Source organism: Diabrotica virgifera, chromosome 4 (genome assembly GCF_917563875.1).
Source record: "Diabrotica virgifera virgifera chromosome 4, PGI_DIABVI_V3a".
In the NCBI taxonomy this organism is placed as follows: Eukaryota; Metazoa; Arthropoda; class Insecta; order Coleoptera; family Chrysomelidae; genus Diabrotica; species Diabrotica virgifera.
In genome coordinates, this window is record NC_065446.1 from 217871950 (window position 1) to 217898456 (window position 26507).

At 33.6% G+C, this 26507-nt stretch overlaps 1 protein-coding gene across 3 annotated transcripts in view; it reads left to right on the forward strand.

Moving 5' to 3' along the window:
- Window positions 1-25225, forward strand: part of LOC126883303 (uncharacterized) — a 161416-nt gene extending 136191 nt beyond the window's left edge. For 2 of the 3 annotated variants that reach the window (XM_050648666.1, XM_050648665.1), the window contains exons 4-5: window positions 21084-21162; window positions 24773-25225. In XM_050648666.1, the coding sequence (XP_050504623.1) occupies window positions 21084-21162; window positions 24773-24778 (85 nt within the window). In that variant the 3' untranslated portion in view covers window positions 24779-25225. The remainder of the gene's footprint in view (window positions 1-21083; window positions 21163-24772) is intronic. The other variant, XM_050648667.1, reaches the window with a different exon arrangement.
- Window positions 25226-26507: the final 1282 nt, after the last annotated feature.

Genomic DNA, 26507 nt, shown 5'->3' on the forward strand with positions numbered 1-26507 from the left:
TGTACCTATCTCTTTTCAATGCACTGAGTCTAGATGGTTCACAAAAATAACATGTGTTTTAACTTAATAACAAACGGCAGCTGGTTTGTCATGAGTTTCATGCGTGGAAGAGAATGATGCTAGATAAAAAGTATGTGTTTTATCTCGCCAGGTATTAATGACGCACGAGTAAAGACTCGCGGACTCAACTGTATATCAGATAATATATTCAAAATTCAAATTTATTTATTTTGTTACAATACATATTATATAGAACATTTTTGTTTGATTTGTTTATTAAAAATGAACAGAAGACCGGAAATATTCAATATTGTTTGTTTATATTATAAACTGTCAAAACGAATGAATTTTACTTGACTTTGCTCATTGCGCATGTACCATCTTCGAGTCTGAACGTCCTCCCGCGATCCTATTGGTTAAAAATCTGTATCGTAATGAAAATCTATATCATAAGGTTTGTTCCAACTCGATACAAAACCGTACTTGCATAGTTACGCGCATGCGCAATAAAGAATAAAATTATGCGCAGTAACACATTTTTCGTTACTGCGCATACTCGTAACCGTTCAAGAACGGTTTTTGTGACGGGTTGGAACAAACATTATTGAAGCTCATTATGATATAGGTAGTGACATCATAATTGATATATTAAAGCATGCGAGTAGAAAAAAATATAATCGCATCGACCTCTAAGGTTATTAGCGCCATTTATAGGTACATTTACATGAGATAATTTACGTTAATATATTTATGTCTTCGAGGAATTTCACCAAATGTTCATTTTTACAATTTTCACTTGTTGATCCGGTGATGTGGTTGGTCCTTCTTTACAATGTTATATGTGTAAATTTGAAAAGGTAGCACCCTCTATAATTTGGTCCCTATATGTATAAATCCAAATTGATTTTAGCATATTCGTCTAATTCGTCTATCAATTACTCTCTCCCATATATTCATGGTGTGACTAATTATATCTTTACGCACTTTACGTGCATTGTTTTGTTGTTCCATTTTATCTTTGTCCATGCGTCACGATTAATTTTCAGTAGTAATAACCCACAAACATTGATAATTGTTCGAAAAAATTTTATAATAGATTTCGAAAGCTTGTTGCTTGGAAACAGGCCGACGCCGTAGGCGGAGGTCTGTTGCCTGTAAGCAACAAGCTTGAGAAAGTTGTTAAAAAATTTTTGAGCATTTATCAATGTTCGAGGGTTATTCGGATAGAAAATCTTTTGCTGGTTATGAAAAAAAAATACAGAGCAGAAACAATTTATTTAAATGTGCAATTAACAAAGGAACAATTAGAAAAATTTAATGAAGATCCAGACATGTTAGTTTCTATAACTGATGAAGATGTATTTCCACTACGCATGCTGTTAATAATTTTATTATGATGTTCTTCATCAATGTTCAAGTACGGTTTTATTGAGTTGGGATTGTTTTGCCCCGTAATTTTTATAAGCTCTTGCTCTTGAACACCACTTTTGGCCAACCAACTGACCGCGGTCGATCTATTGGAGTGATTAGTAATTTTTTTTCCTTGGTTTTCAAGCCAAGGAAAATTTTCAAACGCTTTCCATACAAATTTTTTACTGTAAACAGTATTCTTTGGTATATTTGATTCGATAATTTCATTAATATTCTCATCAGTATTACAACCAAATCGTGACATTTTGAAATATTGAATATTTGAAATGTCAAAATCGAAATGAAACGAAATGTAGGTATCCATAGCTACATGATTGAGTGAAAACAGCCCATGGGATCTGTTTTCAGTATAATGTTGGTTTTATTGGTTGTATTCAATCAGATGACCACAAATTAATTGATTTCATTGGATTTCTAATTGAGCAAAAAATTTTCAAACAAATTAAGTCAAAACATAAAGTGAAACTTACGTCGATGTGTATATACATTGTGTATACTGTATACTATATAGGGTGAGGCAGATAACTGGCCTATTAGAAATATCTCGAGAACTAAAGGCAAGAGAATCATGAAAATTGGAATAAAGGGGTTTTCAAGGATGATCTATTAAATGAAAATATTTTTATCTCTTTGCAACTTCCGGTTATACCGGAAGTTGCTTATAACTTCGTTTTTTTAAATAGGACACCCTGTATAGTTTTACATTTTTGATTTCTCCTCAATATCTTCTTTCTTAAAATATGAGGTTTTGTAATATTATACAGGGTATTTTAAGAGATATTTACGTTTTTTTATTAATTTCGTAGCAATATTCACACCCTGTAGAATTGTAATAGTTTGACATTAAAAACTCTGCTTACGTTCAAGAGATTTTTAATATAGTCTACTATTGTTAAGAATCATTACAATTGTAAATTCTATCATAGTATAGCTAATTTTGAAATTTTAGTATACAGAGTTGGTCGAAACTCGGAATGAATATTTTCTGAGTTTTCTTAAATGGAACACCCTGTATTTTAGTATTGTAATGAAATGTATTCCCTATACCAAACTGCTTTAATTTGTGAGTTATTGGTGATTCAATCTAAACATTAATTGCAACAAAAAATACGTAAAATTTTATTAGGTTGGCCGTGAAAATATTCAATCACAAATAATTTTTCAGAAATAAATACATATTAAAATAAGCGAAATGAATTTCGACTCAATTCAAGCTTTCTGCTTAACCCAGGTATAACATACCAAAAGGCACCGCCAGGAAAACATTCCACTTTGCGGTTCAGAGAGCCCATATGAAACGAGTCTTTGTACTCTATGCAGAGTATGGCATTAACAAAATAAGAAAATCTACGGTTTCGTTTTGATTAAAATCTGTCTTCCTCCATCCCCCGATAGCACTATTTCTAGTTCTACCTGTTGTCTAGGAGGCTCTAAGGAAGACAGATTTTAATCAAAACGAAACCGTAGATTTTCTTATTTTGTTAATGCCATACTCTGCATAGAGTACAAAGACTCGTTTCATATGGGCTCTCTGAACCGCAAAGTGGAATGTTTTCCTGGCGGTGCCTTTTGGTATGTTGTACCTGGGTTAAGCAGAAAGCTTGAATTGAGTCGAAATTCATTTCGCTTATTCTCCGTTAGAGGGCGTTCTATCCATACTGCGATATAAATTATTTTAATTTATATAGACAATCTACGGTCGGAATGGTAAAAATCTGTCTTCCTTAGAGCCTCCTTGACAACAGGTAGACCTAGAAATAGTGCTATCGGGGGATGGACGAAGACAGATTTTAATCAAAACGAAACCGTAGATTTTCTTATTTTGTAAATACATATTAATTCTGACTGATCCTTAAAATTACCAATAATGGTTTAGCTATCAAAATACCTACGTAGTTAAGCTTGTTGGTGCGATTAAACTCTGTAGACTAAAATTAAAAATTTAGCTATACTAACGTTTTTTAACAATAGTAGACTATATTAAAAATCATTTGAACGTATGTAGAGTTTTAGATGTCAAACTACTACAATTCTACAGGGTATGAATGTTGCTACGAAATTAATAAAAAAATGAAATTATCTTTTAAAATACCCTGTATAACATTACAACACCTCATATTTTAAGAAAGAAGACATCGAAGAGAATCCAAAAATGTAAAAATATACAGGGTGTCCCATTTAAAAAAACGAAGTTATAAGCAACTTCCGGTATAACCGGAAGTTGCAAAGAGATGAAAATATTTTCATTTAATAGATTATCCTTCAAAACCTATTTATTCCAATTTTCATGATTCTGTTGCCTTTAGTTCTCGAGTTATTTCTAATAGGCCAGTTATCTGCCTCACCCTGTATACTATACACATCGACATACGTTTCACTTTATGTTTTGATTTAATTTGTTTGAAAATGAATCATGACGCATGGGCAAAGATAAAATGGAACAACTATACAGGGTGTAACGAAAATACAGGTCATAAATTTTATCGCATATTCTGAGACCAAAAATAGTTCGAATGAACCTAATTTACCTTAGTACAAATATGCCCATAAAGAAAGTTACAGCCCTTTGAACTTACAAAATGAAAATCGATTTTTTCGAATATATCGAAAACTATTAGAGATTTTTTATTGAAAATGGACACGTATAATTCTTATGCCAGGAACATCTTAAAACAGAATTATAGTGAAATTTGTGCACCCCATAAAAATTTTATGGGGGTTTTGTTCCCTTAAACCCCCCAAACTTTTGTGTACGTTCCAATTAAATTATTTTTGTGATACCATTAGTTAAATTCAATATTTCTAAAACTTTTTTGCCTCTTAGTATTTTTTCGATAAGGCAGTTTTTATCAAGTTGCGGCTTCTTTTTTAATATGTTTACATAAAAATTTTATGGGGGTTATGTTCCTTTAAGCCCCCCAAATGTTTGTGTATGTTCCAATTAAACTTTTACTGTTGTACCATTAGTTAAAAACAGTGTTTTTAAAACTGTTTTGCCTCTTTGTATTTTTTCGAGAAGGCACTTTTTATCGAGATATTACTTCTTTTTAATATGGTTCAAAATATACCTAAAAATGTAAATCATAAATAAATTTTCACATTATTACCAAGTCTCCATAATCGTACTTTGCCATATACAAATATGTGGTGGATTTGACAAATATATTCAAAATATCTCGATAAATACTGACTTTTCGATAAAGTACTGAGAGGCAAAAAAGTTTTTAAAATAATGTGTTTAACTAATGGTACTACAATAATAATTAAATTGGAACGTACACAAAAGTTTGGGGGGGTTTAAAGGAACAAAACCCCCATAAAATTTTTATGGGGTGTCCAAATTTCACTATAATTTTTTCTTAAGATACTACTACCATAAGAATGCCACATGTCTATTTTCAATAAAATATCTCGAATAGTTTTCGATATATTGAAAAAAATCGATTTTCATTTTGTAACTTCAAAGGGCTGTAACTTTTTTTATGTGCACATTTGTACTAAGGTAAGTTAGGTTCAATCGAACTATTTTTGGTCCCAGAATATGTAACTAAATTTATGACCTGTATTTTTGTTACACCCTGTATATTTATATTTTATATCTCCTTTGCTTTTGTAAACATACACTAATATAATACTGCTTCTACTATGTTCCTTCTCCAGCCTCCAGCACGCATCGATAATAGTGATAAATTGTTGGTGGAAGTGCGAGACACGGAGAGAGGTTCAGCTGTTGGTAAGCGATTACTCGTTCGACGGCGTTATCGTTACAAGTTTAACTATTACCTTGCAGATCTATCAGATCTTTATTTGCATTGGAACATTTAATAAAGTCAAAACTTCTCTCTCGAGGTGAAAAAATCTAGATGATATTTTTTTTATGCTTTATTTAACAATCAGAATACATTAGCATCCTATAAGTTAAAGTGTTGGCTTGGGAGCTGGGCCCCTCATTGGCGTGAAGGGACTCCCTCCAATGAAGGAGTCCTAGATAGTCTTCATGTCAGCTGGCCATAATCTCTTCAACCTTCTGGCAATCGGAGCTTGTACTAGCGGCTGTAATACTGCGTTGGGGTGTGTTTCCATTTTCTCGTGGTGTTTGTTGTACCTATCTTTAATGACATCTGTGATGAATGGAACTTTCAGATCTTCATGTAATGTTAAATTCGACACGAACCAAGGTGCATCTGTGATCATGCGTAGTATTTTTGACTGGCTCCTTTGGATGATAGCAATATTAGATTTGCTTGCACATCCCCAGACTTCGATACCATACATCCATATTGGTTTGATTATGGTGTTGTATATCAGCAGTTTATTTTCCAAACTTAGTTTTGATTTTCTACCTATCAACCAGTAGAGTTCTTTGACTTTCATGTCTATTTGTTTTCTCTTGTTTGTTATGTGCACTTTCCAAGTAAGTTTAGAGTCTAGATGTATGCCGAGGAATTTGGAAGAGTTGTTTTTAGCAATAATTTTGTTATTTATGTATAGTGATGGACACTGATCTTTTCTTGTAGTAAAGTTGACATGGACGGATTTAGCCTCATTTATCTTAATTTTCCATTTTTTTACCCAATTTTCTAGGTTTGCTAAGTCATTTTGTAGGATGTTGGAAGCTTCTACTGGATCTTGGTGAATTGCTAAGATGACGGTGTCATCCGCAAGGGTTCCTATGACAGTGTGTGGAGACGTAGGAATATCTGATGTGAATAATACATATAGAATGGGACCCAGGACACTGCCTTGCGGAACTCCGGCCTTGATTGGGAATTTTTGCGAATATTCATCATTCACTTTTACAAGAAACTGTCTGTCGTGAAGATATGATTCGAGCAGTCGATAGAAGGATAGTGAAAATATTTTAGATATTTTGTATAAAAGTCCATCATGCCAAACCTTGTCAAAGGCTTGGCTAACATCCAAGAATACTGAGGGACAGTATTGTTTTTGTTCTATTGCTAAATTTATTGAATGTGTTATTCTGTGTATTTGCTGAACTGTTGAGTGGCCTTGTCGAAAACCAAATTGGTGTGATGGAATCCAATCCTCAAGGAGTACTTCCTTATTTATTCTTTGAAGTATGAGTCTTTCTAGTAGTTTTGACATAACTGGCAATAAGCTGATTGGCCGATAAGATGAAACTTCGTTTGGGTTTTTGCCTGCCTTCAGTATTAAAATTATTTCTGCTGTTTTGAGTTGCGTCGGCCAGTAGTTTAGTCTCAGGATAGCATTGAAAATGTACATCATGAGTATGACTCCTCTGCGTGGCAGTTCTTTTAACATTTTGGAGGTTATTTTATCGATCCCTGGAGATTTTCTTGGATTTAGGAAGTTTAGTTCATTTTGAACTTCCTTTACAGAAAGTTGTTTGGTTGCGGGTATGTTGTTTGGGATATTTGAGAGATGTCTAGCTATTTCGTCATCAACTACATCACAGTTCGGTGTGAATACATTGGATAAGTATGCACCAAATAGTGAAGCCTTTTCTTTATCGCTTCTTGCCCATATAGCTGCAGGATTGCTGGAGTCACGTACAGGAGAATTCTGCATTTGAGGCTTGTTTTTGAATTTGCATGGTTTCCAGATGGAGTTATCACTTCGGTTAAGACCCTTCAAATATTCATTAAATGAAGTTTCACGCAGTTCTTTAATTTTTGCTTTTAGTCGACTACTGGCTCGGTTGTACACTGTTCTGTCAACAGGGGCTGGCGTGCGTTGTAATCTAGCTCTTGCTTTTCGTTTTAGAGCTATGAGTTCCTTCACTTCTTTAGGTACAGAAATGTCTTTCTTTTGGATGGTGGGACGAGGAGTGGCTTGTTGTACTGATTCTATTAGGAGGTCATTAGAAGTTGTGATCGCCCCTTCGACTTCATTGGGTTCCTTTAGTCTGATGTCGAGTTTTACTTTTCCTTCAATTCTGGTACGATATTCTTCCCATTTGGTTTTCTTATTATGTAGTCTTGTGGGAGTTTTTCTATGTAACGCTGCTGTTCCTATTAAAGATCATAGCTTGGTATTACGTCTAAGTAAGGAGCTGGTAACCCATTTGTCACAAAAAAGTCAAGCAAGTCAGGAGTTTTAGCAGGATCAGTTGGCCAGTAAGTTGGAGTTCCTGTTGACAGGTATGCGTAATGCTTCTCTTGAATCACTGATGCCAATTCTCTACCTTTGGTTGTTGTAAGCCTAGACCCCCATAAAATGTGTTTGCTATTGTAATCACCGCCCGCAATAAATTTGGATCCTAGTGTATCGAAAAAATCACTGAAATGTTTCTTTTTTATGTTGTGTCGTGGTGGACAGTAGACGGCGGCAACTTTTAGATTATATGAGTCCATGCAGACGTTGACAGTTGTGGCTTGTAGAAAATTTTCAGCATATTTTGGCATTTCATGGTGCTTTATTGTGTTTTTTATTAGGATAGCAGTACCAGCATGTGCACTGTTGTCTGGGTGATTGCTGTGAGATGTTGTGTAATGTGGAATGTAAAAGTAGGATCTGTCAGTGAAGTGTGTTTCGCTGATGAGAAGCAGGTCTATGGAATTGTGTTTTAGAAATATTTCAACTTCTTGTTTGTGATGTAGAATGCCGTTGGCATTCCACAGTGCTATTCTAATGAACTTAATGAATTTTATTTATTAACGTAGTAAGCATATTCATCACCATGGTGTTTTGATGAATAAGTTGCTGAAACATGGCTTTGAATTCGTCTAAGAATCTATGTAGCATATCTGTTGTGGTGTCACATTGATTCTGCTGAGTATAATTGTTGGATGCTACATTTGCATAGGTCACATTATTTATTACCGGCGTTGTTGTTGGCTTGGTGGTAAGATTAGGATGGGCATTTGGGCAACCCTGACTGCTGATTGGAGATGATATATAAGACCATAATACGACCAGAAGTCGGAAGCGAAACATGAACGGTAACAAGAAGAGAAGTAAATAAATCGCTGGTGTGGGAATGTAAAATCCTTCGAGTAATAATTATGACTCTTTCAGAGACAGCGTGACATACGAATGAAGGCGCAAACACAATAACGAGTTAGAGTCTCTCTTCTAGAGATATATAGAGGCCAATAGATTAAGATGTACAGGGCATGTGATACGCAGTAACGACAATCGCCATATTTATTAACAATGTATTTTGGGAGACCCGCAAAGTCGAAATACAGGGCAAACAATCACAGGTGTTTGAAACGAATGTTGGGCTGCGACAGGGAGATACGCTGGCGTGTCTCCTCTTCAACATAGCTCTGGAAAAGACGGTCAGAGATGTCCGAATAGACAACAGAGGAAATATTTTTAATAAATCATCCCAAATTTTGGCATATGCCGATGACGTGGACCTAGTTGCCCGCACAACACGCAAACTAGAAGAAATGTATACCACCTTCTCAAATGCCTCAAAAATATGGGCCTGAAAGTAAACGGGGAGAAAACTAAGATGATGGCATCAACACCCAACAATAGAGCCAGAAACATCGGTCACCAATTCTCTGTTGATAACTCTACCTTTGAAGTGGTGGACAAATTCACATACTTAGGCTCCCTGATCACCAAGGAAAACGTCATGACGGAAGAAATTAAGCGAAGGATAATCCTAGCGAACAAATGCTATTTTGGACTGAGTAGACATATGAGAAGCAGAAACTTAAGCCAAAAAAAAAAGTAACCATATACAAAACCCTTATACAACCAGTGTTGACATATGGATCGAAGACATGGACCATCTCCAAGGGAGATGAAAACCTTCTGCTTATATTTGAACGAAGGATCCTGAGAGGCATATTCGGTGGCATCTGTGAAAACGGTATTTGGAGGAGGAGGTACAACTACGAGGTATACCACAGATATAAACATATATTTGGTGGTAAAGACGTAGTATCTCTTATAAGAATAGGGAGACTAAGATGGGTAGGACATCTAGCAAGATCACAGCATAACAACCCTCCTAGAAGAATCCTTATGTCACAACCTGTGGGAAGTAGAAATAGGGGTAGGCCAAAACTTAGATGGAAGGATCAAGGGCGCCCATATAAAAATTTTTAGGGGGGGCCAAACGTGAAGATGTTGCACATTACATTTTGTATATTTCGGATGACAATATATACAGTAGACTCTCTCTATAACGAACACGGATATAACGAGGTTTCGCTTATAACGAGGTACATTAGGTGTCCCATGAAATCCCTATTGAACTATAACGCTCTATAACGAGGCATATTTGGTTATAACGAGGAAAATTTAAATCGAAGCATACTTGTCTTTACCTGTTTTTAGCGTTGTAATGGTCATAAATAAATAAATGCCTTAACTACCTGTACATAGAAATGCCCAACGTCTGTCTTATTATCGAGGCCAGTGCTATAATAAACTCGGCCACCTGTAATAAACATCTGCCTGTTTATCGACCGATATTGAATACTATAGGAAATTTACAATCTATGGCGGCGAAGTCTCATTGTTCACTGTTCAGGTTGACCATCGACACATAATAAACTACGTAAGAGGCATCAAAAAATTTCATTATTATTATTGTTTGATATAACGAGATCCGCTTATAACGAGATAATTAATTCACCATTTCAGTTCTCGTTATAGAGGGAGTCTACTGTAGTTTAAACCACCTATAAAACCTAGTTTGAACCCTGTTGTGAGGAATTATTCATACATTTAAACACTAGACCAAGTTTTTAAATGGAAATGTCATGGGTACCACAAAAGTTGGGCCTCTCTTTAAAACCCGTTTGAAAAGAATACAATGCTTGCAAAGCCTTCCTTTCAACTTTGGCGAGCAGACTAACCATGAGTATGTGTCGAACCAAGTTTTTACTTTAAAATCTTAAAAAGGAGCCCCCTTTATTTTTGCAGATATAGAATCCCTATGAAAAATAAGGCACACATATTCCAAACATTTTTAGAATTGTTGATAGATGGCGCAAATAAATCGCATTTTCCGAATATAGCGCCATCCGTCAAGTCAACAATTCTTAAAAAGTTCGAATAAATGTTACTTATTTTTTGAGGAGGAAACTCAATCTGCAAGAAAAAACGGGGGTTCCTATTTAAGATTTTAAAGTTAACTTTCACCCCACCTCCGGAGTGTGGAATGAAAAATCCTGTTTGGTGTCATTCTATAGATTTTTGAAAAATATTAAACACGTGTTTTTTAGTTTTTATTTGGAAGTATATTTCTCGAGATATTAGACCGTTTCTATAATTTTGCTGTGGTATCACGATATACCGTTTTTTCCGATTATAGCGCTATCTATCCACAATTCGCAAAATGGCTCGAATAAAATTTGCTTATTTTTACAAGGAAAATCCAAATCTGCAACAAAAATTAGGGGTTCCATTTAAGATTTTAAAGTTACCCCCCGCTCCACACCCAGGGGTTGAAGTGGTGGACTTGTTTAGTGTCATCGCATAGATTTTTGAAAATTATTCAACATGTATTTTTCAGTTTTTCGATCCGATGTTCATTTCGCGAATTATTCGGCCTTTCCGCTACTTTTGGGACACCCTGTATATAAAGGCCGCGTCTCACCATCAAATAATTTGATCAAACAGTTTGAGCAAACTTGACGTACTTGAGGAAGTACGTCAAAGTGACGTCACAATTGCAGTTTTTTTGAAATTCTAAAAATCTTTGCTCTCACTATCAGTCTAGTTTGATCAAATTTTTTGTATTGAGTTGTCTAACTTGTTTGTACCTTATTTAAAATTAAAATTTTTCATTATTATCCACAATGAACACTCAGGATGTGACGTCACTAACTGTCACTTTCAGTTTGCTCAAACCAGTTTGATCAAATTATTTGATGGTGGGACGCGGTCTTAACACTCATTCATCATGAAAGATCGCCTGTTTTTCATTTAAATAAAATTGTTCTGTTCATCATAATGAACACTTTAAAAATAATCTACTTACTAAAAAAATACTTTTGCAAACTAAAATTTGACTATGTTCAATAAATTTTAAAAATTATTTTTCAGTATGAATTTTTTCAAAATATAAAATATAATTACTATTTTATACCAGTTGGTAAAGACAAATGGCTCATTAGTGATTATCGATCAGAGATCGGATTTCTTGCTGATATGGTTTTTTTTGCAGTATTATAAATGATTCATTTAATTTGTAATTTTGGGTGTAAATTACAGTGTATATGTTTCCCACGCCTCTAATCTCTTTCAATGTTTTCGTTAGTAGCATACCGTGATTGTGGGAAATGTGTATTATGCACATTCCATACAGACCACTGTCGCAGACACAAAGATTTTCTGTTAAACTATTAATAACTACCCAATATGTGAATTTTTTTATTAATAAATATGTTGTTACCAATTTATCTCTCAAAATTATCCAATATTGTTTTGACAAAAATATGTTTATGTAATATAAATTTAATTTTTTTCTTTCCCGAAAAGCTAGGGGGGGGCCACGGCCCCCCCCCTGCCCGTGTGTATGGGCGCCTATGGGAAGGATGGTGTAGATGAGGATGGGAGAAAAATAGGCGCAGCAAACTGGCAACGGTTGGCAATGGATAGGACTGACTGGCGTAATAGACTTGGGAAGGTCGAAGGCTCTTTCATAGGGCTGTAGCACCATTGATGATGATGATTTTGGGAGACCTAGATGAGAGAAGGTCTGTACTCTGTAGGACGGCCGAGAAAAAGGTGGAAAGATGCAGATGGTGGAAAAAGTCAGAGAAGATCTGGAAAAAATGTGAGTGAGACAATGGGAAATAGTGGCACACAGGACCTTCAAAACATGGAAGGCAATAGTAAACGCGGCAAAGACTCACGAAGAGTTGTAACACTATTGATGATGAAAGCTCGCAATAAAATAGAAGTAAATAAGAATGAAAAAGGCAGCCGTAGATACGGATTTCTGCCTTGTGGTTAGAAAAGATTATTTTTGACTGTATAAAGTAACATTTCGATAGAAATTTAATTTTAAACCACTTTTCTGTGAATGTATATGTACGAAAAGTGTATACAATTCATTCTAATGTACCCTAGTGCATAAGGACTAATTCACCTCTTTCTCAAAACGCACCCTTTTAATTGGTAGAACTCCGCGATTTTTTCTCATTTGGGGGTTTACTGAACATATGAAAGTATTAAACTCCTTTAACGTTGCAGTTCTTTTTAGCCTCATTTTTATTATGTAACCAATAGCTTATAGGCCCTTATAATAGCTTATAGGCACTGCAAGAAGAAGATAGAAGATATAATAAAGTATAGAAAATATGAATTATTACCGCCATACATTTATGAACTTACGTCTATCATTAAAAAAGATAATTATCTACAGTCAAAATTACTTCTAACAAATTGACCTTAAACCTTCCTCACTTTACAAGTTAATAAATCTTTTATTAAATCAATATTGGCACAGAGCAGTAGTAGCAAGACAAACAAAAACAAGTCAAAAGTCCATTAAGTACCGTTGATTGATTTATTAATACATAGTGTAGGAAACAGAGGTTGAACCTCGCAAAATGGACATAAGTCCGGTTTTATTTTTTTTTCTGGTATATCAAGGGGTGTTTATTATAAGACTAACTTTTTCCTAAAAAATTTCGCCCCGGAAGCCCCCTTTTCATCCCTTTAAAGGGGGTAATTTGTGGTTTTTGCGAAACGTAGCCCTTCCTGTACGTTTTGCTAAAAATTTATTAAATATCAAAATGAAGAGGACTATATTTCCTACTATTTCGGACAGTATATATCTATCACCAACTGTTTCGCGGGGGGGGGGGGGCGCCCCAAAGTTGACAAGTTTTTAAAGAAGTTGTTTAAAAAAAAATTTTTCCCTAACTGTAATGGAAATCAAGAAGAAACTCTGCGGCAATTAATATCAAATAAGTGGCTGTTTTTTTGGTATAGGTTTTATTTAAGGGCAATTGCCCATTTTTTAATTACAGGGTGTTACATTTAAAAAAAAAACCCTATTAATACTATTTAAACCGCTTATGCTAGAGTAAAAAAACTTTCAGCGATTATCCATGTACTGGTGTTATTTACAAATTTGTATAATGCACCCCCATTTTTTCGCCGGACCCACCCAAAGAAAAGGAGAATTAATAAGGAAAGTGATTTTCTTGGAAAATCCTTCACACACCATGCCCTTTATTAAAATGCTTCATGTATCATTTTGTGCACGTTTTCATTACCCATGCATAGACACCAAAAGCGATTTCTTGATGCAACCCCTGTAGCCAAAAAAAAAATAAATGAAATAGGGGGTTGAAAAAAAGTTTTTTTTTGCTTTATGACAAATATAGGCATATGCCCCATCCATAGGCTTTTTCATAAATATATATGGTTATTGCAACATCCCTGCGGAAACTATCCCTCTCCTTGAAAATAAATTGCTAAAATTACCCCTATTCCTTGGCGAGCATGTTTTTACGATTTTCTCATTACCTATGCATTTTTTTTAAACAAAACTTATTCAGAATTAAAGACCACTATTTTCTCTACAAATAAGGTCGTATGGATTTTTTTCGTATAAGCAACCGTCACGGTACAGTGGCGCCGTAAACCTCAGAAATGCTTTGGCGGGCTCCAGTTTTTGTTTGCTTTTTCGTCACCTATTCATTTTATTGATATTGTACTTATGGAAAATAAAAGAACACATTGTCTGCTACACACTATGACCTATGCATATTATACTTTATTTGCACCCTAAAGCCACAGTGGTGGCCCAAAATCAATTTTTGATTATTTTTTTATTAATTCTCCTTTTTTTGGAGTGGTTCCGGGGAAAATATGGGGGTGCGTTATACAAATTTGTAAATAATGCTTGCATATGGGTAATCGCTGAAAGTTTTTTTACTCTAGCATAAGCGGTTCAGATGGTATAAAAAGGGGTTTTTTAAAATGTAACACCCTGTAATTAAAAAATGGGCAATTACCCTTAAATAAAACTTATATAAACAAATCAGCCACTTATTTGTGATTAATTGCCGCAGGGTTTCTTCTTGATTTTCGTTACAGTTAGGGAAAAATATATTTAAAAAAAAACATTTTTTTTTTAAATCATGTCAATTTTGGGGAGCCACCCCCGCTAAACGGTGGGTGATAGACATATGCTGTCACGAAATAAATAATAGGAAATATAGTCCTCTTCATTTTACTATCAAGTAAATTTTTTGCAAAACGTATAGGAAGGGCTACGTTTCGCAAAAACCACAAATTACCCCCTTTCAAATTTTTTAAGAAAAATTTATTCTCATAATAAGCAACCCTTGATATACCAGAAAAAAATAAAACCGGACTTGTGTCCATTTTGCGAGGTTAAACCTCTGTTTCCTACACTAACAGTATTGTATATATTTTAAAGTTAATATTACAATGTAAAAACAGTTACGTAAACTTAAAACAGGGCCGGTTCTAGAGTTTTGAGCGCCCCGGGCAACACAAAATTCGGCGCCCTTTTAAAGAAGAATCTATAAATGTACTGCAAATATAAAAAACATAGTAAAAAAAGACAAAATTTTTTAAACTTTCACAATAAAGAACTGTGTAAAAATATATGTATTTAAAAAATATTACAATACCTAGTTATTATTTATAACTGATGAAACATATGAAATAACAAGCGCATTTGAAGTTCAAGCGATGAAAAAGCGAGATAAAAGATAAAGACAAATGCAAAAATGTCAACAAACAGAAAAACATGTGTATAAACGTTTTTTCAATACCAAAAAAATGTTAATTGTGTGCAAGATATGGCTGCATCCCCAATGACGAAATTGTCGGATTGATAGCCACATGAAAGAGAAATTCTTTTCAAACAAGAGCTTATACATCTTGTGGTTCCCTTCATGTTACAGCCATTGTCATATCCTTTGCCTCTACAATAATTTGAATTCAATTGAAAATCATTCATTCATTGTTTAATTATCTATCTCATAATATAATGAGTAGCTTGTTGATGCTTTAACTTCTTGGTAGTCAATAAAATGCTCCCTGATTTTTATGTCGATGTCATTAATATCGACTAAACGTAACGTTAATAATTATTAAAGTTGTTCCTTATGACTTATGACTAATATCACTAGTAGAATCTAAAATAATGCTACAATATTTTGCTTTACGGGTACGCTCCAAAATATCTTCAGGAACAGAAGATGGCAATAATGTGCTTATTTGGTATAGTTTTACTGCAATAAGTAATTTCATTTGATATTATGTATTTGAAGAATTTGTTCATGTAAAGGTAATGCAACTATTAATTTCTATTTGGGGAGTTTAAAAGGAGGAGATTTTCCTTTTTGCAAAAAAAAGGTAGCAACTTTATTTGGAGCGTAACTCGCTTAGTATTGATGGTAGAAACTTTTATAACAAAATAACAATAACGCTTTTTTTAACACTTTAAAAAAGTTTTAATGAGTTTTCCCCGAAAAGTGCTTCATTTTTTTGTTATCTCACATTGAAATACTCAACTTGGAATTTGACGAATAAGAACATATTTTTCATGAGCTATAACTTAACTTTTACTAGATCTATAGACTTATGAATATATCATTTTCGTTTTTTATAAGCTACCGTTCTGCTAAGAATATGTTTTTCCATAAAATAGTTACTTTTTGAGTTATTTGTAAAAAATCACCTGAAAACGTGGGTTTTTTGTAAAAAAATAAACATTTTCACTCAAAAATAACTCGGAAAGTATTGGCTTAATTAAAAAACTTTATAATAGAACAAAAGTTGTTTGAAATCAGCCTATTTATCCATTTCCGGACTTACTTTAAACGTATGTTTTTCACCCCCGAGAAGAGGTGACTTCCACCTCTCAAGTAAAAACAACCAACGGCATAAGTCCAACTTTGAAGTGGAAGGTAAGCGGAACCTAAATCCAAATTTCAAGCAAATCTGTCACGACCATGAAAATTACACGGTATCGCAGTATCGCTGTATTTCACGTTCATTTACTGGGCTATATACATACATATAGTAGGTATCGCTTACTATTCTTAAATTTGTTGATAATAATTATTTAAAAACTTGATCTTCCGTTCATTTTGTAAGTAGATTGTTAACATACCTAAGCGATACGTGACAAATGTCCTGTTTAAAAATATGAACACTTTTAATAGATCCTCAAAAGCATTTGTCTGCAGTAAAGAGTGGTAAAAGCCATAACAATTCTTAGGTTACGTTATTTTTATTAGTGAATTTTAGTCTGTTAATCTTTTTTTTGAGTTATAAGTTCTAACTATAGATAGAAATACTTTTCTTATAGATATTATAATTTAATTCAATCAGTGTTCAAGGAAAAATGTTAATATATAAAATCTAAGAAAATAATGAATGTAAAAAGATATTTTATTTTTATATCGGCGTCCCTCAAAATTGAGCGCCCCTCAAAACTGGGCGCCCCGGGCGGTCCGGCGCTGACTTAAAATACCGAAATTTTGGATAAATATGGAATAAGTTTTGCGATTCGATAAGAAAAACGCAATTTTATGGTTTGAAATACAGTTAATTATTCAAATATAGTCTCCCTGAACATCAATACACTTGTTCCAACAAGATTCCGATTTATAAATTGCATCCCTGAAGTGAGAATCAGGATGGGCTGCAAAATACGCTTCTAGGGCTGTTATAACCTCATCGTTTGATGAAAAACGCTTTCCACGCATGAATTTTTTTACGTATTGAAGTAGATGGAAGTCCCTAGGGGCCAAATCTGGTAAATACAGTGGATGCTCCAACAATTCGAACTTTATTTCATGGGTTTTAGCCATTGTCAAAATGCGACGGTGCATTGTTTTGAGGAAAAAGCATTTTTCCTTCTGCAAATGTAGTGATTTTTCAATATTTTTTCGCTCAGCTGGTATAAAATGATACAATAATATTTAGAATTTATTGTTTTACCAGTTTGCAAGTAATTCATAAACAAAATCATTCACTTTGCATCCCAAAAAACCACTGGCGAAGCGTCCATGTAACCACTGTTACCATTGGTAACAGTTAAAAATCTTGCAAATAAATATTTTATGACGATGAATAATTCCATTTACCAATATTTTTACCAATAGAAATATATTATTATATTATGTGTTAATAGTATCTACCTAATTCAGTAAATAGCCAACTACTCGTAGACACACGAAAATATTGGCGAGTTTATGTGTCTCAGTTGCATTTTATTATACTCTGTTACCAATCTCATTTGTGGTTACAATGGTTATATCCTCGCAGTCGCTCGGGACCGGCTAGTGTCTGAATATTTTAAAAGAGCGACGGCGTAAGCGAACTGTGTATATCAGTAGCCCTGTTACAGATTTAAATTTGGTTACAGTACCTATAAAAAGTGTGCGTGCAGTTAACCATGGATGAGTGTCGCTGCGTAATCGATCAACTACTTGAAAAGTAATTCTCCTTGTATAATTTTGAAGAAAAAAATGAGATTGTTGAAAATGAAAGACCTATTTTAAACAATTTAAAAAAGGAATCAAAAAAAGTAGTTCGATATTTTAAATTTAGTTGGTACAGTGAAAATTCTTGGTTATGTGGTTGCAAGAAAAATAGACTGTATTGTTGGCCATGTCTTCTGGTTTCTACAGAAAAATGGGTGGACCAGGTTCACGATTTAAATAGTTTTAGAGCTTTAAAAAGGAGACATGAAATTTCTCCGTTACCTACATGTATACCCAATTTGATTCAGTTTGGCAAAACAAGAATCGAAAGTTCTCTTAACCAAGCTTTTAAAGCAAATATTGCTAAACATAATGAGTTTGTTGAAAAAATAAATAGGTATATCCTTAGCACACTTATAATAGATACCTACCGTATGTTGTTTGGCCAAACAAGAATTAGCGTTTCGTGGTCATTTTGAGGGCGACGACTCTGACAATCGAGGCAATTACAGGGAATTGTTAACATTAATTGCCAAAAAAAAAATCAAAAATTTTGCCAACATCTAGAAACATCAACTGTTTTTTCGAGAGTTTCAAGTGATATACAAAATGATATTATTAAAGCTATATATACATTTAGCCATATCTTAATTTTTTTAAATAAGATTTTTTGCATCTGGTTTTGGTAACACTTTAGAAAAAGTCACGCGTCGCCACTGCAAAAAACTGGACACGAACTCGTTTCTTCGCAGAAGAACCAGATTCACACTACTCTTTCCCCTCTTGTTTTGATTCAGGTTCATGGTGATAGACCAAAGTCTCATTCATAGTGATGAATCGACATATACAAAATCCACTTTATCCTTTCGAAAATGCTCTAAATGTTTGAATGTGTGTTTGTTCCATTGTTAGCGAATGGGTCAACCATTGTGAACACAGCTTTCTGAAAACCAATACTTCAGTCAAAGTAGTACTCACTTCGCAATGAGATGCCTAGGGCCTCTACTAAATCCCTTTTCGGTTTTTGGGGAAAGACCAGACGGGATAAGATCTATAGGACGGCCTAGAAATAGTGGCACAGAACCGACAAACATGGAAGGCAATAGTAAATGGAACAAAGACGCATGAAGAGTTGTAACACCATTGATGATAAAGAAAAATACGAATTGACGATCACTAGAACAAGCGAGTCATTTAAATTAGCTATGGTATTACACAAATTTTGAGAATAGTCCAGAAACAAATTTGCTTGAAAATTTGAGAATAAGTAGTGGATAGTCCAAGGATCAAAATATATATGATTCCGAAAGGCGCTTTTACCATGGAGGTGGTTGCCACCCCATGTCGGGGGTGAAATTTTTTTATTCTATTTTTACTGCAAAATTTGATAAAAACATTCATTCTAAGCAAAAACTGTTCTATACATTTTTTTGATAAAATTAATAGTTTTCGATTTATTCGCTATCGAAAGTGTTAGTTTTGTACCTATAGAAAAAAATCAATGTTTTTCGATATTACGATTCACTCAATTTTTGCCGTAGAAAATTTTTTTTACAAGCCATGTTCTTGGGAATTAAATAACCTACACTTTTATATCGAAACATTTTTTCGTATCTCTGACGCCAATCTTTCTATTCTGAAGAAAATGGCATTTCTTACCAAACTACAAAAATTCGTTATGTATATAATACATAAATAAATAAGAATGAATAAGGCCAATGACCAAAAACACCGCTAACTTACATTATTATGCTTCCAATTGGATTTCTCCTCGTTTTTTTCAAAAAAGTATATTGATTTTTTAACCGTAACTTATTTTTATCGTAGAAAGTTTGATAAAACTATAATTTTGTAGGTTTTATAAGCCTATTTATATTAAATCTTTTTAAAATCCTCAGTCGCAAAAACAGGTGACTTTGAAAGGGTTGGTAAAGGTGGTTTTTGCATGTTATTACAAGTTTTAATTGTCAATAGCTCACTCAATTTTTGCCGTAGAAAAAGTTTTTGTAAACCAGGTTCTTGGGAATAAAATAAGCTACAATTTCATATTTAAACATTTTTTTTGTATCTCTGATGTTAATTTTGCTATTCTGAAGAAGAGGCCATTTTTTCCAAACTACAGAAATTCGTTATTCGCTTTTAACTCCATTTTTTAAAAACTAATCATTCTAAGCCGGTCAAACTTCTAGAACCTATTAATAATACATAAGTAAAAAAGACCAAATAAGGTTAATGATTAATTTTGATTAGGGTGGTGATTAGAGGGTTGCTTGCGATCGCTTTTTCGTTGAAAAAATGGGGACTGACATTCTTTTCATTATAAGTCACTTAATTTTTGAGCTAGACTTTTTTTATTTCTGGTGCTAGATATTTTTAAGTGCTTTAAATTATTTTGAACAAGTTTTCCTCGAAAAATGCATAGTTTTCCCGTCTTTTGACTTTGGAACTACAATATTTAGCATTTAACGAAGAAGAGTCAAAATATAATAAAGTATAGCTCGATTACTATTGGTCCTAAAGAAAATTTAAAAAATTTGTTTGGTTTATTTTTTCAAAAGGTACATTTTTGTTAAGTAAAATTGTTTTGATAAAACGAAAACTTTTGCAGATAGCAGAAAACTTATTAAAAACATTGATTTTTTCGATATAAAACTAATACTTTCGATAGCGAATAAATCGAAAACTATCCATTTTATCAAAAAAATGTATGGAACATTTTTTGCTTAGAATTAACGTTTTTACCAACTTTTGAAAGTATAACAAAAAATTTCCACCCCCGAGATGGGGTGGCAACCACCCCCATGGTAAAAGTGCCTCTCGGTATGATATAGATTTTGATCCTTGGACTATCCACTACTTATTCTCAAATTGTCAAGCAAATCGATCCATTTTGTAAACATTGCGAGGTTTTGTCCTATTTTAATTAGGTACTTGCACTAGAAGGATCCTGCACAATTTCTATTTCAACTATCGCAAAATCTCAAAATTGTCAGATTTTTTGTTGTTTTTCTATTTATATTCACTTGATTGATTTGCTTTCTAGATGATTTTTCAAAATCTGAAAGTAAACAGATCAACAATGTTTGAATAATATTTATATAATTTAATTTAGTATCAAAATGGGGCTGTTTTCACATTATTTATTGTTGACTCCTAGTTTCACAATTATTGAACAAGGCATATATGGCATTATAAACAAAGATGTCGCCTTTTTTGAATTATATTTATAAAAAATAATATAATTTAGAAAAATCACATAAATCATCTTTGTTGCAGAAACAGATATGGTAACAGAGAAATGCTAGTAGAAGACGATTATTGTGAAAAACAAATGAATGATCTAGAACATTTTTCAGTAAGTAAAAAATTTTGTATGTATATATGTTACAGTTCAAGTTGATTATCCAGTTGGAGTTGACTTTTCCTAGTTCGAGTCGACTCAAACGGCTGGTTTTAGTAAAAGTTGATTATAAATATAAAATGAAGATTTTTATTCAACATTTACTAGTAAAAGTAGACTCGCAACTAGTTAAAGTATACTCTTCCCAATGCCATTTAGTAAAAGTTGATTCACACAAACAACCGATTCTAGAAATTAAATGGTACTGTATATTATTTTCAAATCGTGATATTTATAGTCCAGGCTGTATCGTCGCCCCCGTTAGGTAAATTATTCCAGTTCGATTCTTTTGCACAAACTTACTCAAAAAGAGTTCCTTATAACGAATCCACAGGGTGTCAGGTGGTACCGTATTCGAAAAATTGTTTAAACAATTTTTTTAAACAAATTCACAAAAGAAATTCTTACATCATTTGGGTCATTCGGAGCAAAAGAGTCTTTTGTGATTTTTCTGTAAAATTTATTGTTCTCGAGTTATACGCCATTTAAAATTTGAAAAATGCGAAAATGACCATTTTCAAGGCTTAATAACTCAGTTAAAAATTATTATTATGAAAGTCAGAAAGTCACCAAATCAAATTTTAACGACCCCGCTACAAGGTACTGAAGAAATATTTGTCATTATTGTATTAGTAAGCTGTTATTTTTAATTATTAACAATGAGCGCTGAGCGCTAGGAGCGTATTGAGGCGGCTGTCAATGTGAGTGCAACTGAGATGCACCATTGGACGGTCGGAATGGGGGATCTTACTCGCACTCACATTGACGGCCGCCTCAAACGCTTTTAGCGCTCATTGTTGATAATTAAAAATAACAGCTTAGTAATAAAATAATGACAAAAATTTCTTCAGGATCTTGTAGGGGGGGGGGGCTTTAATCTTTGATTAGGTGACTTTCTGACTTTCATAATAATAGTTTTTAATCGAGTTATTAAGCCTTAAAAATGGTCATTTCGCATTTTTCAAATTTTAAATCGCGTATAACTCGAAAACTATCAATTTTAGAGAAAAATCACAAGAGACCTTTTTTGCTCCGAATGACCAAAATAATCTAAAAAAATTTGTCCGGAGTGAAATACTTAGTTATTTATAAAACAGTTCGTAAAGCATGCTTATTGCGCACGCACGCGATGTTTAGAGCACGAGCGGGTCGAGTGCTATACATCGCCTAATGCTGGCCACTCACTTACGGATATCGAAGAGGCCATGGCATGCAGGCCAGGACTGAAGGCCGTTATTTGATTAGTTAAGTTAATGAACTGCAGTTGAGACGCCACACACATGTAGTTTTGGGATGGAGCGTGCCAACGCCTTTACGAAAACTGCGTGTATGTGGTGATTTGGCCTTCAATTAACCGCCTGTCAGTCGCCCGGCCTCTTCGATATTCTCAAGTGAGTGGCCAGCATAAGTGCGCAAAGAGTACTTCACGCACAGTTTCATACAATATTTTATCTACCAAAAAACAAATAAAAAAGCTGCAACTCTTCGTCACGGGAATACATTCCTATTTTACAATTTTTTAGAACTTTGACATTAAAAAATTCAAACTTCTGTCAAACCACAAAACTGTCAAATTTTTTTTGTAATTTATTGCTCACATGTCATCACCATGGCAAGGCGAAAGTTAAGGACATTTGATAATATGAAAGTATGCTAAAAAACAGTGCGAAAAAGTAAATCCCATTTAAAATACATTATTACTTCAGGCACACTTTAAACCCTTCATGTACTGCTATCTATATTTACAATTTTCATACAATAAAAACTTATAGATAATATTAGAGTAGATAAGAATTATTTTTGTGAATTTGGTTAACAAAAATTGGTTAAACAATTTTTCGACCGCGGTACCGCCTGAAACTGTGTATTTGTTATAAGGATGTATTTGTTTGAGTAAGTTTGTGCAAAAAAAAAATCGAATCAGAATAATTTACCTAACGGGGGCGACGTTACAGTCTCGACTAATAAGTAATTAAAACGGTCAAAACAAAGAGACGCACACTCATCAAAAATGCACGTGAGATTATACTCGTATAAATTTTATAATCTACTTTTACTAATAAGGGTTAGGAAGAGTCAACTTCAACTAGTAAACGTTGATTTAAATTTTCCAAATCAACTTTTACTGCTCGTTTCAGTTGGAGTTGACTCGAACTAGGAAAAGTCAACTCTAACTGAGAATCAACTTGAACTGTAACATCACCATCATCATAACTATCATGATCGTCATCATCTTCACAGTCTTCATCATCATTATCATCATCATATAAAGTCCCCAGTAGAAAAAAGGACACCTTAACCTTTTTGATCCCTTCCGATCTTGTTTACCAGTTTCTTCCATTCTTCTCTCTTTTTCACAATATTGTTTGCTTCGTCTCATGTTATTCTCTTTAAAAATACTAGATTTGTTGTAAAAGGTATATTTTAAAATACCCTAAATAAGGATCACAATAAGACAAAACGTTTTCGGATTAAGAAATTCATCATCAGTGTTCTAAAAGCCAAAAAATACGTAACATAAATATGTTGACACATAAATATGTAACATAACAAATAATCGTTAACATTTAAAAGGTTTTTACCCAACACATTTTGGTGGCTCAGGCATGCTATTTTTTGGCTTTTAGAACACTGATGATGGATTTCTTAATCCGAAAACGTTTTGTATTATTGTGACCCTTATTTAGGGTATTTTAAAATATACCTTTTACAAAAAACATAGTATTTTTGTGATTTATGGTATACATCCAGCTACAGGAAGTTTATTTTCCTCGTGGATTTTCCTTTTTTTAATGTTAAATTGGTTAATAATGGAAACGTTTGTCCAATGAGTTGCCCAAGATATGCGCAACATTCTTCTCTTTTCTAACACCACATCTCAAAGGCATCAATTTTTTGGCGTTCTTGGCGGAAGTGGATTATACTTACAACAAAACAAATTAATATTAAATGAAAATAAATAAAAACATTAGAAATATAAAACAAGAATTAAGTTATAATCTTACGTTAAATAATAAAAACAATAAAATATATAAAACAAATATTTATAGCAAAGAATATAAAAAAATCTGAAGTGTCAATACCCCAACTGTCAAATAAAAGTTACCAATTTCTGCCAAAATGTCTCCTTTGCTCGAATTCAGGTAGAGTGTAATCCGAACAAGTGTGCTTTATAAAAACGCTTTATATTCCACTTATATAAATTAAATGAAACAAGTTAGGGTATGTTTCTTTAAATCTACATTAATAGAAATCTTCCAGTATTATTTCTACGCGTATATAATAAAATATGTTTAGTGGCTGTAATTCCAGTGTACTCCGCTAAACGATTCTAAAAAGGAACAGACCTACCACTTAAATATTTAGTGTTGGTATGTGATGTCACGTGCTATGACGCGGATGACGTGGAACGGTATCTATATTGTACGGACTGTAATTGTAACTACCTGTATAGCCATTCTTTCTATTTATATAAAATCGTTATTCACAACAATCACCGTCTTGTACATTTTTAATTATATCCCGTATACCTACTCATTTACTAATATACATATGTTTTTTTCAGATATAACCATGGTTATAGCATATACGAGTAGTAGCATTTATAATTCCTACCTGCAACCAAAGAGATTACAGTTATAATTATGAAAAAAACGAGAAAAGAGTTTACTGAACTGCATCTAGAGATAAGCCCACGATCGACCCACCATCAACCAACAGCCATCATTAGCATGGAATGGATGGAAAACGGTTTATTTATTATTTATAGATTGTGATATATCTCTACATTCACTCATGTTTAGTTAGGAATGCCTTCATCTGACAGAGAACCTATATGTCTATCAGACCGTAGTGAAATACATAAATACATATTATTTTGTAAATAGTAAAAAAACGGTAAATACTAGATTTATTTTTAATGTTCTGTAGTGTTTGGAATATTGTGTTTTTACTGATTGATCGTATTTTGGGTGACATATCTATACGTTGAAATAAAATTGTCAGATACCTAAAACAACCTGTTTATCTAAAAAATCTAAATTGTGATAAAGTTTTAGTATAAAAGAAATCCAGCATCATGTTTGGCAAGTCAAAATTGTTATTTCACACTTGTACGTCGTTTCTTCAGTTGTATTCTTAATATGTTTTTAAAATTTCTTCTTCAGTAAATTCTTCTTTTCTTGACTGGCGTTATAACTCGGGGTGAGTCTTCGCCGCATCCACTATAGCCCTCCATCTTCTACGATATTGCGCTTCAATTTCCCATTGTTGTACCCCAATCCTAGATAAATCAGGTTCAACATCATCCTTCCATCTTTGTCTGGAACGGCCTACTGATCTTCTACCGTCTGGTCTCTCAAAAAATACTGTTTTTAACACTATGCCTTCCTCGTGTATCAAGATTATCAGGATCCAAAAATAAGAGCAACACATAGTCATTTAATTTTTAAATGTCCTAGAAAAACAAACACCACGTTTGTTTTCAATTAAGTAGGTGACACAGATTTCTCAACACAAGTACACTAATCGGCAATAACGCTTGGTCAGCTAGTCAATAATATTGTAATTCACGGCCACGCTGTATCAGCATTCAAAACAACAACACCTTACACTTTACTTATACATCCAGCAGAAGAAACGTAATTCATTCTAATTCGATCTGTTATCAATTATCATTCGTTCAGATGGTTATACCGTAAGCACACCAACTCTTTACTGTTATACTTAGAGTTGGTAAATAAATACGTATACAGCGAGTAGTGTTTACTTCATCAACCCCTACCATAGGGAATAACTACCCCCAACCAACATGGGACGTTCCTGATTGTGGAGTACCACCATACTCTGACCTTACCACATGACCTGTCTATCTTATCCGGTTAGCTTTTATATGTTAGACGATGTTTTCAGTACCATACAGAGTCACCACTTCAGCATTACGGCGCCTTCTCCACTCTCCTGCCACTCTTCCTGGCCATCTCTTTGAGGGTCAAATATTATTCTCAGAACCTTCCTTTCAAATACCAGCAGCTTATTTATTTCCCGCTGATATAAAGTCCATGATTCGCTTCCATGTGTAACAACTGGATGAATAATTGACATATACAGTCTTAATTTAGATTTTCTTTTCAGCAACTTACATCTTAATAATAATGACAGGGAGTGTATTGCTCAATTCCCCGCAGCTATCTTTGCTGAGACCTCTTTTTCTATGTGGTTTTCGTCTGTGATTACCTATCTTGTCATCTGTAATTAGTAAATTGCTTAAATTTTAAATTTGAAAAGCTTTTTTCAGTGTG